This window comes from Equus przewalskii, chromosome 14 (assembly GCF_037783145.1).
Source record: "Equus przewalskii isolate Varuska chromosome 14, EquPr2, whole genome shotgun sequence".
NCBI classification, from domain to species: domain Eukaryota; kingdom Metazoa; phylum Chordata; class Mammalia; order Perissodactyla; family Equidae; genus Equus; species Equus przewalskii.
Genome location: NC_091844.1, coordinates 33,226,964 through 33,244,951, shown reverse-complemented (window position 1 = coordinate 33,244,951; position 17,988 = coordinate 33,226,964). Strand labels below are relative to the sequence as shown.

At 37.7% G+C, this 17,988-nt stretch overlaps 1 protein-coding gene across 2 annotated transcripts in view; it reads left to right on the top strand.

Annotated features, from left to right (window-relative positions):
* Nucleotides 1-17,988, top strand: part of APLF (aprataxin and PNKP like factor) — a 90,647-nt gene that overhangs the window by 55,230 nt on the left and 17,429 nt on the right. For both annotated transcript variants that reach the window (XM_008516970.2, XM_070573842.1), the window contains 2 exons: nucleotides 7,627-7,982; nucleotides 14,675-14,800. In XM_008516970.2, the coding sequence (XP_008515192.2) occupies nucleotides 7,627-7,982; nucleotides 14,675-14,800 (482 nt within the window). The remainder of the gene's footprint in view (nucleotides 1-7,626; nucleotides 7,983-14,674; nucleotides 14,801-17,988) is intronic.

The following is a 17,988-nucleotide window of genomic DNA, read 5'->3' as shown; positions in this document are numbered from 1 at the left end:
GCCAATTGCTCTTCCTTCCCTTAGGGTTTCTGAGGGAGATTCGCCTCTCATAGCACAGGAGAAACAGGGCTCAAGGCTTCATAGCCGTTTCATAACCCTTTATGAGCGTTTTCTGGTAAAGATGGGCCAGAGAAGACTTAGACCGAAGACCCCAAGCAAGGCTTTTCCAAACCCCACCCAGTTTCAGTCTTGACACTGGTTAGCAGCTAGTCCTGAAGAGACGTCTACAAGCAGAGCAGGTGAGAGGGGAAGTTCAAAGTGAGAGAAAACAAGAGGCTGGGCCTACCTGGTTAGTCTAATGGCAGGAGATTGCCAATTACAAAGAACGAAAACAGTTTGGCCAGGACTGCAGAGTAGACGTGGTCATTTTACTTGGAAAAAGTCAATTCCATTTTTTTGGGGGAGAGTTAAGAAAGGAAGTGGAGGGTAGGAGCAGAAATCACTCCTACTGGGCCCTATTCCTAAGATTCTGATTCAGCAGGTCTGTGAGGCTTGTGCATCAGTATTATTTTGAGTAAATTCTCTCAATTTTAATGTGCATTCGAAGTTGAGAGCTAATGATGTACATCATTTAATACCTCAGAGGAAACTGATGCCAAAGGTCACACAGCTAGGGATCTCGGGTCTCAAACACAGGTCTTTTCGTTTTGGGTACAATGTATTTTTCTACCGTACGTATTAGACTGCCTCCAAAGTTTTTGTGACTCTAGTAACTTCTGATCATGAAGATAATTGCTCTGAAATAGCCTGTGTTTTTCATCAGCTCTCTTACGTCCATCTGCAACTCCTTACCAGTTATGTAATGCCCAATTTGGAAGTGAAAGTGAGGGTGCTTGAATTTATTAACTTTAAAGTAAAGGATGGTATGTTCTTTACAAAATCTAATTAGGATTCTGTTGTAAATGACAGAAGGAAGCCTAACTGAAACAACTTAAGCAAAGTCGTATTGTAAAGCGTATCAACTGTCTATTGCTGGGAAACAAGCTACTCCAATACTTAGTGGCTTAACACAACAATGACTTATTATTATAATTCTATGGGTTGACTGCATTCAGCTAGGCAATTTTATGACAGCTTTTGGGTGTCAGCTGGGCTGCATTCAGCTGGGAGCTCAGCTGAGGCTGGAGCATCCAAGATAGCTTCATTCATATGAATCGAGCCTCAGTAAGCATTGATGGAATGGCTGGGGGGCTGGGTGGGCCTCCTTCTCTCCACTTAACCATTAAGGAGTCTAGACTGAGAGTCTTTACCTGACAGCTGGATCTCAAGAGAATGAAAGTAGAAGCTTCTTGGTCTCTTAAGGCCTAGGACTGGACCTGGTACATTGTCATTTCTGCTTCATTCTTTGGTCAGAGCAAGTTACTACATCAGTGTAGATTCAGGGGTAGGGGATTAGGCTCCATTTGATGGGTGGAGTGATTTGTGTATAAAGGGATGAGAGCGCTTGTTGGCAGCCATCTTTGATAACTATCTACCACACAAAGATATAGGAATAATTCAGTTTCTAGAATGGAAAGGAAAACAGCAGGAACTACAGATCATAGGGACCAGCTGGGACCAGGGACTTGATCAAAATCAGATTGTTCTGTGATTTTCCCATTTTTGCCTCCTGAATCATTCTTTACTGCTATCAGCAGACTTTCTTCACATGGTGTATGACATGGTCACAGGTAGCTCCAGGCTCATGTCATCCAGTTTTTTCAATTAAGAGGAAAAACAAGAGTTTCTCTGTGGCTTCTTCAGTGTTAAATTCTAGAGAGTTGAGTCATGGAATCTCCTCTTTGACCATTCACAGTAGTCAGGGAGGTGAGATGGTATCATTACCCCTTTCTGGGCCATATGTTCACTCATTATCAGATGAATGGAGAAAAGCAGTCTAGGAAGAAATACAGTAGGCATTGCATTAGTTTTTGGATTTTATAATTAGATCTGGATACATTCAAAGAGAAGGAAAATAACTGGTAGTTTCTTAGGTTGGTTGAGATCAACCTAATAAATGAGGAGGTTTGGAATGGTTGGGAACATTGGGGTACACCATAAGGTGGGAGGGAAAAATGCTTATTTAACTTCTTTTGAAGAAGGTTTTTGAGTTGTGTTGAAAGATGGCTGGCATGTTAGCAGGCGGAGTTGGTGAGGAGAGTACTGTCAGTGAAGGGCAATGTGGGCAGAGGCAGGAAGTGTGTGCGCTCCATGAATGTACATCTACACTGGAGTGTCCTGTGCATGTGTGCATGGGTGGGCGTGTTTGGATATGGACGTGAGAGATGGGGGGAGCAAGCTACTGAACAAATCAGGATGACGCTTGCTGGCCCGAGTAAATAAGAAATTAGGACTGTATTTTATGGCTTCAGAGACTTTTTGAAGGGTTTTGAGTGAGGGATTCATGTGGTTAGCAGTGATATAAGCTGGAGGCAGGAGCCACCTAAAAAGCTGTCACAGGAAGCCACAGGGAATGAAGGCCTGAACTGGAATGGTGGCAGTGGGACCAGAAAGAGGCAGACAAGTGTAAGAGATTTTTTGGAGATGGAATTATCAGAACCTCATGACTAAGAAAATATTGAGGAGGAGATATTGAAAATGCTCTTTAACAGAGCAGAGGGTAAGAGATAGGCATGGCAGTTAGGGAAGGAAGGAAGATGTGCTTGGTTTGAGGCAATGGTGGCATATCTATGAAAGCTGTCTGATAGACAGAGATGAAAGCCTGCCTCACAGGGGAGACAAAAATCAGGGCTAAAGAGAGTTCTGTTATATCCATATTATCAGAAAGCAAACTTGCAGACATTGCATTTAGAGTGTATGCATGTGGAGGGGGTGCCCTGGCATCGAGAGCCATTTCCTGTTACACTGCCTGCTCTGTCCTGTATATGCAGCTTCCCCCATGGTAATAATTGCTGGGTCAAATAAACTGGCTGTTAAGTATCTCATTGCTCTGCATACAGATGCCTGCTATGGACTCTTACTCATATTTCTTCATGGAAATAGCAAGAACTCTTACTTGCACAGCTGTCTCTTAGGTAAGGCTGTATCCCCCAGAGCTCCTCTATGCTGCTTTACTACATCAAAAAGTTTTATCCCCTTTGCTCCTGGTTGGCCATTTGGGTTAGTACCATTTTATAGCATGGCTCTGATCAGTCCCATAGAAACATCTTTTCATTCATTCATTCAACAGCATGTATTAAACAAATAGTAGTAATATAGTGGCATTAATAATGCTATTACCAACAACAACTAAAAAAACACACAGCCATTTAGTGAGCTCTTATTCTGGGCTAGACCCAGTGCTAAGATATATTTATTTCATTTAATTTTTAGAAAATCCTGGAAAGTAGATTGACAGTATCCCTGGTTTACAGATCAGGAGACCTGAGGTTCTGAGAGTTTAAATCAACTTGTTCAAGGTCAAAGGTTAAGAAATGGCAAAGCTGGTATTCAAATAGGATTTTTTGCTTCAAAGACCATTCTAATAATCATTACACTAAGCAGTCTCTCTTTTATATGGAAGGCAGTGTGCTAGAATCTGGCATTAAAAGATGAAAAGACATAGTTGATAAGGAGCTAATAGTCTTTTGGGGGACATGATTAAAATCATAAAATAATGTGACAACACATTGATTTTTATGGGAGCTTTGAGGTGGACTACCTAAGCCAGCTGGAGGATTCCTAGGGAAGAGTTCCTAAAAGAAGTGGTCTGAGCTGCATCTTAACAGAAGAGCAGTAGGCGTGAACCAGGTGCAGAAGAGGTGGAAGTAGGAGTCCATCCCAGCTATAAGGGCCTGGGGGATACAAATAGTACGCTGGAATTATTGTTCTTCGAATTCTGGATGCGAAGTCAGGTGGCAGCATGAGATGAGGGTGAAGCCAGCAGCAGGGACTAGTTCTTCAAGGGAGGACCTTGAAATATTTTCAGCCACATAGATAACTCTGGCAGCTCTTCCGAGAAGAGACTGGAAGAGAACAAGATGAAAGACAGGGGGATGAGGGAGGAGATTAGGATATTAAGGCAGTCGTGAAATAAAGAGAATCGGACCCAGGGCAGTAGCATTAAGGATGATGCGCGGGCGTTGGGTTAGAGAAATATTTAGAAATCAAAACTGCAGGACTTGTTGCTTGAGATCATGAGAGAAAGGAGTGGAAGAGGGACTTCCAAGGTTCCAGCTAGAATGAATGCGTGAATTATGTTGACCAAAACTGTGGTTCAGAATACAGAGGGAGGATTTCAATTTCGACGTTTTGAGTTTTAGGTGCATAGGCTATTGAGGAAGAAATGTCTAGCAAGTGATTGAATATTATATGAGTTTGAAATGCAAGAGTGAAGTTGGGGCTGGAGTTTAGGATTGTTTTAGTCTTTAGCATGTGGGTGCTAAGGGGATCAATGCGGGACTTTTAAGGCAACTAATTAGTACAGATGTTCTTTTTAAGGGCAGCTTGGAACAACGACAATAAATCGTGTCATTGAACTTGTATTGGGGGGAGTTGTTTGTCTTGCTCCTCACAGTACGTTAAAACTTCATATGGTTGCGGGATGAGGGAGGGCTTCTTGGCAAGGGAATGGACTATTTTAATAGCCTTAATAGTACATTCCAGCCTCCTCCAAGCACCAAGGTCACCTTTCACCAGCTCCGTGCTCCTTGATCCCTGAGGTCTCTGGCAAGTATTTCTACAGTTTAGGGGATCTGGCCTCTCTATCATGAATCTCTAGCCTCTCACACTTTTGTTCTTAACATTTTCATTTAATCTAAGAAATAAGCAATGTGGGTTCTTATAAAATCTGGAGCTCTCTGTGTTTCCTCTACTTCTTCCAAGTACAGAGCATCTTCTGTCTTTCCTGTTGCCTCACTTGCCAGTTCACTGACTTGCTTATGAGCTTTGTAATTGGCACAGTACAAATTTATGTCTCAGCAAACGTACAAATTACTGCATGTAATGGGTTTTTGGGATCACTTATAAATAATTGAAACCATGAATGTTAAATTCTTGAATGCCAAGGGTCTACTGAATATCAATATTTCATGGAGTTCCATAAAGAGCATTATGAATTCCAGCTTTTGTGACTCTTAAAATATATTTAAAGATTTTAAAAAAAATTTTTCCTTCTTCTCCCCAAAGCCCCCCGGTACATAGCTGTATATTTTAGTTGTGGGTCTTTCTAGTTGTGACATGCGGGATGCTGCCTCAGCATGGCTTGGATGAGCGGTGCTAGGTCCGTGCCCAGGATCCAAACCCGTGAAACCCCCGGCTGCCACTGGAGTGCATGAACTTAACCGCTCGGCCACGGGACTGGCCCCATGACTCTTAAAATATATTTGAGAACTCCTGATCCATAGTATTGGTGTCTGTGACTTTATCATTCCTTTCTCTTTTTAGAATAAATTAACATGTTAAACATCTTCCTTGTGAAGGTGTTTAAAAAAACAAATCCTTCTTTTACGTTTCATGGAAGTAGTGGGATTTGAAATATGATGCAAAATATTTCGTATCTTATATTTCATTTCATTTTCTTTGGTTGATGTTTCATTTTTTAATGAAAGAATAATATATGCTGTTGTCAAAAAATAGAATATTCAGAAGCATGTGGAGTAAAAAGTGAAAATCTTGATTTGCTTCACCCTTCAATTCCATTGTCCTAATATTCTGATTTGTATCCTAAACCTTTTCATTTGGATTCACACAGGTAAGTACACACATAGATATATAGGGAATTTATTTTAAAGTTAAATGGAATCATAGTATATATATATGTATTGTTCTTGTTTAATTTTAAAAATCGTTAGATATATAAATACCTGCCTCTTTGTTTTCAACCTCTGCATGGTATTTCATGGTAAGAATGTATTCTAATTTATTTAACTACTTCCCTAGCCGTGTCCTTTTTTTTCTATAATAAATATGAAAGCTGTTGAGGAGGATTTTTTCCCTATTGTCACCAAACTGTTGCTGAAGCCCAAAGCTGGGGACAAAAGCTGGGGACTAAGGATAAGTACTCGTGTTTGAAAGGAGCCCCCAGCAGTGAGAGCTGGACGTTTCCCTGTGGGGCTTACTGAAAGGTATGAGAAGTGTTCACTGTCCCACCCAGGCTTTCTGCAAAGAGCACTGAGAGACAAGAAGGTTCTAAGATTTGAGGGAGAGCTGTGTTTGTGGGGAAAAGTTATTTTCTCCCTTTCTAAAATTAAGAGAAGGGAAGCACTCTAAGAGAATTACTTGCAGAGTTTAGAGATGCCAATAGGAACAAGCGACTGGCATTTAATCGGACATCTGCTTAGCCAGTGGATTTGCTGACCTACCCCATTACTACCTGAACAGGGAAAAAGAAAACTGCTGAGAGTTGACCCGGTAGAGGACTGTCAAGTGGGAGATGGGTCAGAATTGCCCCATTCCCAAGCCAGAGTTCCAATCCCTGGCATGTGTCAGTTGGTCCTATAATAGAGGGAGATGAGATTGGGGTATAGTTGAATAGTTGGGAGAAGAGAGTGTGGGTTTTAGAGGGGTGTGGTATAAATGCCACCTGCCAAGGGTCAGCTCCAAGAGGTAGCCAAATGATTGCTTTTCCCATAGGTTACTTATTATTTTACAAGAACCATGATAAGACCCAGGTTCCTTTTGCAAGGTCTTTAGTCAGTTTGGATAGTGTTTTAAAGTTACATACTGTGTTTCTTAAAGAAGAAAATAAACACTTAAGTAATTAGTCCAAAAGAAGTCATACTAATAATATCTTCTCAATAAATTGGAGTTGTTGGATAGTCAGTAATATCAAAGCCAGCTTCGTCCAGATGGCGTTCAGCATACATGAGTCCTTAATTATAAATGGTGGGGGGGCATTCATGTATGTCTGATATGTTGTCATCACATTCTAGAAATGGTTACCAGGAAGACTGAGGCTTATCTGAGTAGTGCTGCCACTCCACAGGAAGTATAAGTAATTAAGCAGCCATTTTTAATAAGATAAGACTAGATTTACTCTTTGTGCTAGTGGTAAGTACAAATTAAAAAGGTTCTGCAGTGCTAATGGGAATGTTTACTTGGTATGAAACACCTTTAATTGGTTAAACTAAAACTTTTATTCAAACCACTTCAAAGGAATCATGTTTATTTTCTGAGTTGGTCATAACATAGCTTCATGCAAATTTTTCTGTGAGGGAGGAGCAGTTTTATCATTCAGCTATAGGGCAAAATCATGATTATATTTAGAAGGTAGAAATAAAGTATTGCAGTAACTTATAAGAAATTATAAGGACAGTGCATGTTAAGAGCATGACACATCGTTGAATAAGAAATTTAAGAGCCTAATAGGTTTTTTAGGAAAGATTATATTCAAATGAAAGTGAATATTGTATTCTCATCTGTTTTATTTGTATTTTTGTGGTTGTTTTTCACTGAATGTTTGACATAATTATAAAGGTTTGGTACAACTATACATTCCTTCTCTAATAACTATAGATTGTTTTAAAGTTATTAAACTAGAGACATAGAAAATGGTAATTGTAATAACTTTAATATGTGAATGTTAAATTTTTAAAAATATACATATTGTATGAATCTTGAGTTTCATGCTTTTATGCTTAAATTTACATATTTCTTTAAAAACATGTTCCATTTATTTCTAATTTTTTTTCCTGATATATCTTACAGGGAATGCCACGATCATTTTCTGCAATCACAGTAAGTAACGCGGAGGTGAATGATATGAAGACTGATACACAGAGAAACAAAATCCCAATAGAGGAACTTGGTAAGGTTTCTGAACATAACATCATCACTGAAGGGACACCAAATAAAGAAGACGAATTAGTGAGTTGTTCTGAGAGTTGTTCAAGTGCCCAAGGCAAGTCGTTCCATGATGAGGCTCAAGGATCTCACCCTGAGTCCAGCTCTGATCCTTCCAATCCTGGAACTTCACGTGCAAAGGCAACTGATTCCGTTCCACAAGCTTCTGAAGAAAACAAGGTCAAGAGGACATCCTGCATGTATGGGGCAAACTGCTACAGGTAAAATGAAATTACAGGTAGCATGTAATTCCGTTATTTCAACAGCATGTAGCCATGTAGATATATGCTATAGTGTATGAGAAGCCTAATAAAACCCATTGGCCTAAAGGTTAGGAGTTTTGTCCTATATCTACTGGTTTGGACTTTCTCAATATGCATTCTAGCAAATGCTGCTAGAGGCTTTTAAGATACAGTGGGGAGTTAAGTGTTTCATAAGCAGACATTCTGATTAATGCAAGGATCTGAACTGGGGAATCCAGACTTGAAAATTCAATCACTCAGACCTAAATACCTGCTTATTTAGTGTGTTATTTAGATACTAGAAAGAGGCCATCATAAGTAGTTGTTGTATACAGTATAACTATTAAGAGAATTTTAGGTTGTGTTTAGGCATCTTATTATATTTGTGCATTTTCCTTTATATTTTTCTAATGGTGCTCTTGAATCACCATGATGCCTTCTAAAACAACTAATAGGGGCCGGCCCCCTGGCCGAGTGGTTAAGTTCACGCACTCCAGCTTCAGCGGCCCAGGGTTTCGCCGTTTCGGATCCTGGGAACGGACATGGCCCTGCTCATCAGGCCATCCTGAGGCAGCATCCCATGTGCCACAACTAGAAGGACCCACAACTAAAAATAGGCAACTATGTACTGGGGGGCTTTGGGGAGGAAAAGGAAAAATTGTTACAAAATCTTTAAAAAAAACAAAAATAAAACAACTGAATATATATTTTGTGCATTGATGAGTTACTCCTGTACTTCTTTATTATATTGTACTCTATTTTCTGATTTCTTATTTTGTGAATTTAAATTATAATCCCTTATTTTTAGGCTATAATTTTAGCTGTAATGTTTATACTAGCATGTTTATAATTACACAGGCCTAATTCAGAAGTATTTCTTTTCCATTTCAACTTGTCAAATCAAATATCTTCCCAATACATTCCAGTAGAGTTTATTGTCTTCTATGCAGTAGCATTTTTATATCGAATATTCCGTTCATTTCACATTTATATTACCTCTCTTTAAAATGCTTTGCCATTTTAGCACTTGACTAACCATAATTTTTAATTTCAGCAGTTATAATTTATGCATTTATTCATAATTCTGTCTGTTTTCAATACCCTTAGTTTCACATATGGAACATAATGTATAAACTTGTAGAATAGAAGTATATAACCTTCTATTATTTTGGATTTTTGAAAAATCCTGTTTTGGATTTGTGTTAGTTCACTAGGGCTGCCCTGACAAAATATCACAGACCGAGTGGCTTAAACCACAGAGATTTGTTCTCTCAGTTCTGGAGACTGGACGTCCAAGATCAAGTGTCGGCAGGTTTGGTTTCTCCTGAACCCTCTCTCCTTGGCTTGCAGAAGGCCTCATTCTCATTGTGTCCTCATGTGGTCTTTTCTCTGCACGTGCACATCCTTGGTGTTTCTTCCTCATTTTACCAGGAAACCAGTCATACTGGATTAAGGCCCCGTCCTATGACCTTATTTAATCTAAGTATCTCTTTAAAGACCCTGTCTCCAAAGACAGTCACATTAGGGGTTAGGGCTGCAACATACGAATTTGGAGGAGGATGCAATTCAGTCCACAACAGTATTCAACACTGGCGTTTGTCTTTGTTAAAGGTGATTGAATGCTTTATCAAGGTCACAATGAATTCATTCATATTTGATGATGATACACGTTAGTTTTAATCAGTCATAGCTTATGAATAGTTATTTCAATTTTTTACTAATTTTGGTATGTATAATTAATACCTAAGAAATATTTACCACTGAATCTTGAAAACAAAATGCTTATTTTTGTAACAAAGAGGAGAAAATAACATATCTTGAGTTCTTGTTATATATGTACATCATAACAATCACTTAAATGTATCTCTTCTCCGGCCTCACTGCCACTGCTTTGGTTCATGCCGTGGTCTCTCTGGGCCGAGTGAATAATCTCCTAAGTCTCCACATTTTCCCTCAAGTTCATATTCCTCATTGTTGCCTGAGTGATCTGGTTAAGAAAATAAAAACAGAGAAAAAGAGAAAGAGAGAGAAAAAACATCTGACAACATCACTCTCTTGTACGGAATCGTTTGGTGATTAGTGTCCGGGTTTCTTTGCGTAGTCCAGACGGCCCTGAGCTCCCGTTAATTCTCTGCTCCTGCCGTGCTGTCTATGTCCTTTGGACCTGCTGTTCGCTCTTTCTCACTCCTGTCTTGCTTAAAGACCCTGCTCACGTTCAGCTCCTTTCTGAGTCCTTTTCTGACATGCCCCTTCTTCCCCAAATTGCTCATCCTACTTGCAACTTTTTCCTCATACAGTTTCTGATATTTGATATTAGATCTAATATTTAAAATCTAATCATTGATTTCTAATTATGTATTTACGTGTTCTGTCTCTCAATAGAAAATTCTTCATCAAGGGGAGTCTTGTTCAATCCCTTGATGTCGTGCTGTTGACTCCCAAATCTGTATCTTCAGCACAGATTTCTGCACTGAATTTTAGATCCAGATGTTTATCCACCACTGTATCCACAGGCGCTTCAAATTCAACATCACTAAAGCGATGGCATCTTATTTCAATCCTTTGTGAAACAAACTTACAGCAAAGTAGCGTTTAACTTTGTTTGCAGGAACTGTTACTTCCAAAAAGTTCTTTTTGAAAATTTTACTCTTTTGAGGTCATATAGTTTTTCTGTGTATTAGCATGTATAGTTCCATTAGTAAACTAATTTTAAAAACTGGGCAGAAGTTACAATGTCTTTCTCTTACTAGCATGCAAAGAATTTATACTTTAATTCAAACTTGTAGTTTTTATCTATATAAGGTTATATAAATTATCTAAGAGTTAATAGTATATAAAATAAAGTTTTCACCTCTGGTAAAGATGGAGTATCTTGTTGAAGACCAAACTTCACAGTGAGAACAGCTAGGCAAGCTGAACACTCATGTTTGAAAACACCCGAGGCAGCCAGGACTTTGAGGCTTTTCCCCTTGTGACATTTGCCAATTTTTTAGTGTTTCAGGCTGAGGGCTAAGAGGCCAAGCAGAGTTTTGGGCAGTCTCATGGGGCTTAGGCAACAAACATGGAGTTCAGTATTTGCCAAGCCGGAGGGTCCCCATATGGAAGCATAGACAATCAGAAGGGAAAATATAAGCATAAATATAAGTGAATATTGACTATATAAAGTAGTAATAATTTCTGTGTTGTATAAAATATATGTGAAATTAAAATATATGAAAATAGCATAAAAGTGGTTGGGGATTAAAGCAGGTAAAATTTAACTACTCTAGATACGTTATATAAGGGGAATTATACAGGATTTGTTGTTTTGTGACTGGTTTATTTCACTTAGCGTAATGTCCTAAAGATTCACTCATGTTTTAGCATGTGTCCGAATTTCCTTTCTTTTTAAGGCTGAATAATATTCCATTGTGTGTATATACTACGTTTTGTTTATCCACTCATCTGTCAGTGGACACTTGGGTTGCTTCCATCTCTTGGCTGTTGTGAATAATGCTATGAACATGGATGTGCAAATAACTGAGATCTTGCTTTCAATTCTTTTGGATATATATATAGAAGTAGAATTGCTGGATCATATGGTAATTCTATTTTTAATTTTTTGAGCAACTACCATACTGTTTTCCATAGCAGCTGTACCATTTTATGTTCCTGCCAACATGTACAAGGTTCCAGTTTCTCCACATCCTCACCAACACTTGTTATTTTCTGGGTTTTCTTGGTGGTAGCCATCCTAATGGGTGTGAGGTATAATATATCATTGTGTTTTTGATTTGCATTTCCCTAATGATTTGTGACGTCAAGCTTCTTTTCATATGATTGTTGGCCATTTGTATATCTTCTTTGGAGAAATGTCTATTCAAGTCCTTTGCCCATTCTTGAATCAGGTTATTTGTTGTTGTTTTTTTTTTTTTTGAGAAAGGTTATCCCTGAGCTAAGATCTGCCACCAATCCTCCTGTTTTTGCTGAGGAAGACTGGCCCTGAGCTAATATGCATGCCCATCTTCCTCTGCTTTATATGTGGGATGCCTGCCAGAGCATGGCTTGACAAGTGGTGCATACGTCTGCACCCAGGATGCGAACAGGCGAACCCCGGGCCGCTGAAGCAGAACGTGCCAACTTAGCAGCTGTGCCACTAGGCAGGCCCCCGGTTATTTGCTTTTTGGTCATTGAGTTGGAGGAGTTTTTTATATATTCTAGATATTAACCTCTTATTAGATACATGACTTGCAAATATTTTTCCCCTTCTATAGGTTTCCTTTTCACTGTTAATTGTATCCTTAGATGCACAGGTATTTTTTAATTCTTGTGTAGTCCAATTTGTCTATTTTTATTTTTATTGCCTTTGCATTTGGAAAGAAATCTTTGCCAAATCCAATGTCACGAAGCTTTCCTCCTGTTTTCTTCTAAGAGTTTTAAAATTTTGGTCTTACATTTAGGTCTTTAATCCATTTGAATTAATTTTATATATAGTGTAAGGGAAATGTCCAATTTCATTCTTTTGCATGTGAATGTCCAGTTTTCCCAGCACCATTTGTTGAAAAAACTGTCCTTTTACCCATTGAATGGTCTTGGCACTGTTGCTGAAAATCATTTGACCATACACGCGAGAAGTTATTTCTAGGCTCTCTATTCTCTTCCATTTGTCTATACACCTGTCTTTACGCCAGTACCACACTGTTTTGATAACTGTAGTTTTGTAATAAGTTCTGAAGTCAGGAAATGTGAGACCTCCAAATTTGTTCTTTTTTAAGACTATTTTGGCTATTCGGGGTCACTTGAGATTCCATATGAATTTTAGGATGGATTTTTCTATTTCTGCAAAAAACGCCATTGGGATTTTGATAGAGATTGCATTAAATCTGTAGACTGCTTTGGGCAGTATTGACATCTTAACAATATTAAGTCTTCCATTCCATTCCATGGGATTTATTTCCATTTATTTGTGTCTTCTTTAATAGAAATTAAACCATCGTATAAGTCTTTCACCTCTTTGATTAAGTTTAATCCTAAATATTTTATTTTTTTAATGTTATTATATATGGAATTTTTTTCTTAGTTTCCTTTTGGGATTGTTCATGATGAGTATGTAGAAACACAACCAGTTTTTGCATGTTAATTTTGTATCCAACTTTGCTGAGTTAGTTTATTACTTCTCACAGTTTTTTTGTGTGTAGAATCTTTAGGGTTTTCTACATCTGTAGAAAAATGCATATACATGTACACCAAAAGTAGAGTGTTCATGGCACTATTACTTATAAAAGCCAATAACTGGAATGAACCCGAAAATCTATAAATAGTAGGATGGACAAATAAATAGTAGCAGCTTCATACAATGAAATGTTACAGTGTAATGAAAATATACTACTGCTATGTGAAACAACATAGAGTAATTGTGCAAACATAAAAAGTAATTCTCAAAGAAGTACATACTATATATTTTCACTTCAATTCAAGAAAGGGCAAAACTATTATGTTGTTTTATAACATGGCTTCTCAAAGTGTGGTCCAGAGAGAAACCTCTGAGTGTTCCAGTCCCAAGATGCTTTAGGAAATCTGTTAGGTCAAAACCATTTTCATATGGTTTTTTTGTGTGTGTACCTTTTTCACTCTCATTTGCTCAGTCACAAGTGTACAGTAGAGTTTCCCATGGGCCACATGATCTGTGTTATTGTTAATGATTGAATGGAGAAGCAGATACGAGAATCCAGATACCCTCTGTTAAAGCCAGACATTAAAGAAATTTCCAAAGTATAAAACAACGTCTACCCAAATGTTTTTCGAAGATAGAGTTATGTTAAGATGTTGTTTATGATAATATGGGAAGGGTTTATTGTTATTTTTAAATAAATACATTTTTTAAATTTCTCATTTTTAATTTCTAACAGGTTAAAAAACCCACATGGGGGCCAGCCCATTGGTGCAACGGTTAATTCGCACACTTTGCTTCAGGGGCCCGGGGTTCGCCAGTTCGGGTCCTGGGTGCAGACCTATGTACCGCTTGTCAAGCCATGCTGTGGCAGGCATCCCACATATAAAGTAGAGGAAGATGGGCACAGATGTTGGCTCAGGGCCAGTCTTCCTCAGCAAAAAGAGGAGGATTGGCAGCAGATGTTAGCTGAGGGCTAATCTTCCTTAAAAAAAACCCCAAAACACGCACATAAACAAAAGGTCTTTGAAGTTTTACTAATTTTTCTTGAGACCGAAAAGTTTGAGAAACATTGTTTTAGGTGACATTAAACCCATTAGTAAAATGGGTTTAATGATTGGAGGGGGACCTTCTGTGAATTCTAGAATCTCAATAATGTTCTGTTTCTTATCTTAGGGGAGGGTGCATAGGTGTGTTCACTTTATTAAAAGTCTTTAAAAGCTGTGTATACTTATAATATATATATATCCAATATAAAATACTGTTTTCAAATTGTCCATTGACATTCATGACATACCATATGTCACCAAAACTTTATTTTGTTACCATGAGAGTTCTCTACTGACTACATGTCATGAGCTTTGTTTTTAACAATGTAGAATATTGGTTCACTTTCCTGAGTAATCAGATTTGTATTGCTTAGTTTCCTGCCATATCCTATTAATTATTTTTTCTAGTATATCTAGAAATCTATTATACCCTATTAATTATTTTTTCTAAAGTATGTTTGTCACCCTCATAGGAAGAATCCTGTCCATTTTCAACACTTCAGTCACCCTGGTGATAGTGATTATGGAGGTGTACAAGTCATGTGTCAAGATGAGGCAGATGACCGGCCTGAATGTCCCTATGGAGCATCTTGCTATAGGTATGTAAACCTGAAATGTTTGGTTGTACTCCTTTTCTCCTTAATCTCTGTTATTTATTCAGGAGAAATTGCAGGCAGCTTCTCATCTCAAGCCTTTAACTTTTAGTTTTTAAACTTCCACAGTTAATAGGTTTTCATTTTGTTAATAGGTAGGATTATAATGTTTCTTTTAGATAATTCTAAATTTTTGAAAATTGTTCCTCATTTCTAACTTTCTGAAATGTAGATCAGATAATTTAAAGGCTGTCAGTGCTACCCCATCATACACGCTATCCAGACTCCTTAATGTCTAATCAGTTCAGGATGTTTTCTCTGCCTCCCTCAACTCCTACCACTCCACCATTATTGCCAACACATGAAACTCAGTCCTAAAAGAAAAGTAAGAGTTCCCCTCCTCTCTCCTTCCGTAGCATCTTATACCCGTCTGTATCATGCAGAGTAGAATTTATCTCATGGGATTGTGTTTGCTTCTTACTGGAATGGCTTCTCTTTCAGACAGTAAATTTCTTGAGAGCAAGGACTCTTTTATCCGTCTATCTGCAACTTTGTTTAATGAATGAATGAACTTGAAATAAAGCAAACTACCAAAGAAAGAAGTAGTGATTCCAAGCTTAGAGAGCTTTAATTCCAGACAGCCATCTTTCTTAGATAATTTTAGAATATAAGTTACTGCACCTACAGGCCTATTTGAAGTTGTTGCTGTTTCTATGATTGTGATTTTCAATAAGAAGGCAGAATGAGTTTCTGAGGCTGGAAAGAAGAGTCAAAAAGCTTGTGCCTTATCATTTGAAAAATAGGTGTTCCATTACAGCATAACATCCTACAGATAATAAGAAAAGGATATTGTCATCAATTATGTCAATAAACTTAAATTTAGGAGAAATGAACAATTCCTAGAAAATACAACTTTTAGAAAAGATACAAGAAGAAAAAGAAAATGGAATAATCCTATAACATTAGAGAAATTGAATACATAATTAAAAGCCTTCTGGGCCGGCCCCGTGGCCAAGTGGTTGGGTTCGCGTGCTCCGCTTCGGCGGCCCAGGGCTTCGCTGGTTCGGATCCTGGGTGCGGACATGGCACTGCTCGTTAGGCCATGTTGAGGCAGCATCCCACATACCACAACTATAAGGACCCACAACTAAAATATACAACTATGTACTTGGGGGATTTGAGGAGAAAAAAAAAGAAGAAAATTGGCAGCAGTTGTTAGCTCAGGTGCCAATCCTAAAAAAAAAAAAGCTTTCAACTAAAGAAATTCCAAGTCTATTTGGCTTTAATGGCTAATTCTGCTACATATTTAAAGAAGAAATACTCAATTTTTATACAAGATATCCTTAAAGAAAGTAAAAGAAGGTGTATTTCTCAACTCATTTAATGAGACCAGTATAACCTTGATACTAAAACCCAGGAAGAATAATACGAGAATGAAAAATTACAAAATTACTTTTGAACTTAATGTAAATATCTTAAAAATATATTTAAAAAAATAAGAAGGTTAGTTAAATGAATTAAGTAGGAGTTCTGCTTCCAGTAATGACAGAGGAAATTGTATCAGACTAAACCTCCCCCAGGTAACAATTATACTCTGTTAAAAATATAAAAATCAATAATCTTAAGGCAGAGGATAGCCACCAAAAGGAGTCCCTTTCGAAAAAAAGCTCCAGGTTTCGTAGGTTAGTGTTTGTGTGATTATCATTTTTCATCTTTTTACTTTCAATTTATGTTTATAAATTGTCCTTATACTTAAACCTTATATTTAAACGATGTCTCTTACACATAGCATATAATTGGTTCATTGGTTTTATTTTTAATCCGGTCTGATAGCCTCTGCCTTTTAGGTGGAATGCTTAGTCTGATTACATTTAATGCAATTACTGCTATATTAGAGTTTGATTTTGCCATTTTGCTGTTTGTTTTTCTATTTGCCCCACATATTCTTTGTTCCTTTCTTCTTTTCCTGACTTCTTTTGGATTAATCAAGTGTTTTTCATTCCATTTTTTCTTCTCCATTAACTTTTTACTTATATATTCTTTTTTTCATTAGTTACGTTAGATTTTAATAGACATCACCAACTTATTACAGTTTACCTTACAGCTGGTACTTTCACCATTTCCCAAACAGTGCAACAATCTTACATTGGTTTAAGTCCATTTATTTCTTCTTCTGGCTTTTTTTTTTCTTTTTCTCTATCTTTAGCATGTATTTTTACCTCTACGCATTATCTTGTAAGACTATTATTTTCATGAGTGGAAGCATCAGTATATTTTTATATTTATGATATATTTGTCACTTTGGGCACCCTTCATTTCTTCCTAAAGTTTTATCCTTTCATCTGGGATCATTTTCTTTTAGTCTGAAGAACTTCTTTTGGTATTTCTTTAGTGAAAATCTGGAAAAGAATTCTTTCAGCTTTTGTGTCTCTGAAAATATCCTTATTTTGATTTTTAAAATTTTTTTGGATGGCTTTTTTCGCTGGGTGTAGAATTATAGCTTGGCTAGTTTTGTTTCCTTTCATCACTTTAAAAATGTCATTCCAGGGGCTGGCCTGGTGGCACAGCGGTTAAGTTCGCACATTCCACTTCATAGCCTGGGGTTTGCTGGTTCAGATCCCGGGTGTGGGCATGGCACTGCTTGGCAAGCCATGCTGTGGTAGGCACCCCACATATAAAGTAGAGGAAGATGGGCATGGATGTTAGCTCAGGGCCAGTCTTTCTCAGCAAAAAGAGGAGGATTGGCAGCAGATGTTAGCTGAGGGCTAATCTTCCTCAAAAAAAAAAAGAAAAAAAAAGTCATTCCATTGACTCTTGCATCCATAATTTCTGTTGAAGGTCAGTTTTTTGTCTTATTGTTGCTTTGAAATTAATGTGCCTTTTCTCTGGCCACTTTTAAGATTTTTATTGTTGGTTTTCCTTTCAGCAGTTTAATTGACATGTGTCTAGATATGATTTTCCTTGTAATCATCCAGTTTGGGGTTCACTGAGCTTTGTTGCAGGTTGATATCTTTGTTAATTTGAGGAGATTGCTGAGCTATTATCTCTTCAGATATTCCTTCTGCCCCATTCTGTCTCTTCTCTCCTTCTTCCACTCCAATTAAACGTATATTAAATCTTTTGATCATGTTCCACATGTCTCTTATACATTGTTTTGTTCTTTCCATTCCTGTTTTCCTCTGTGCTTCAGATTG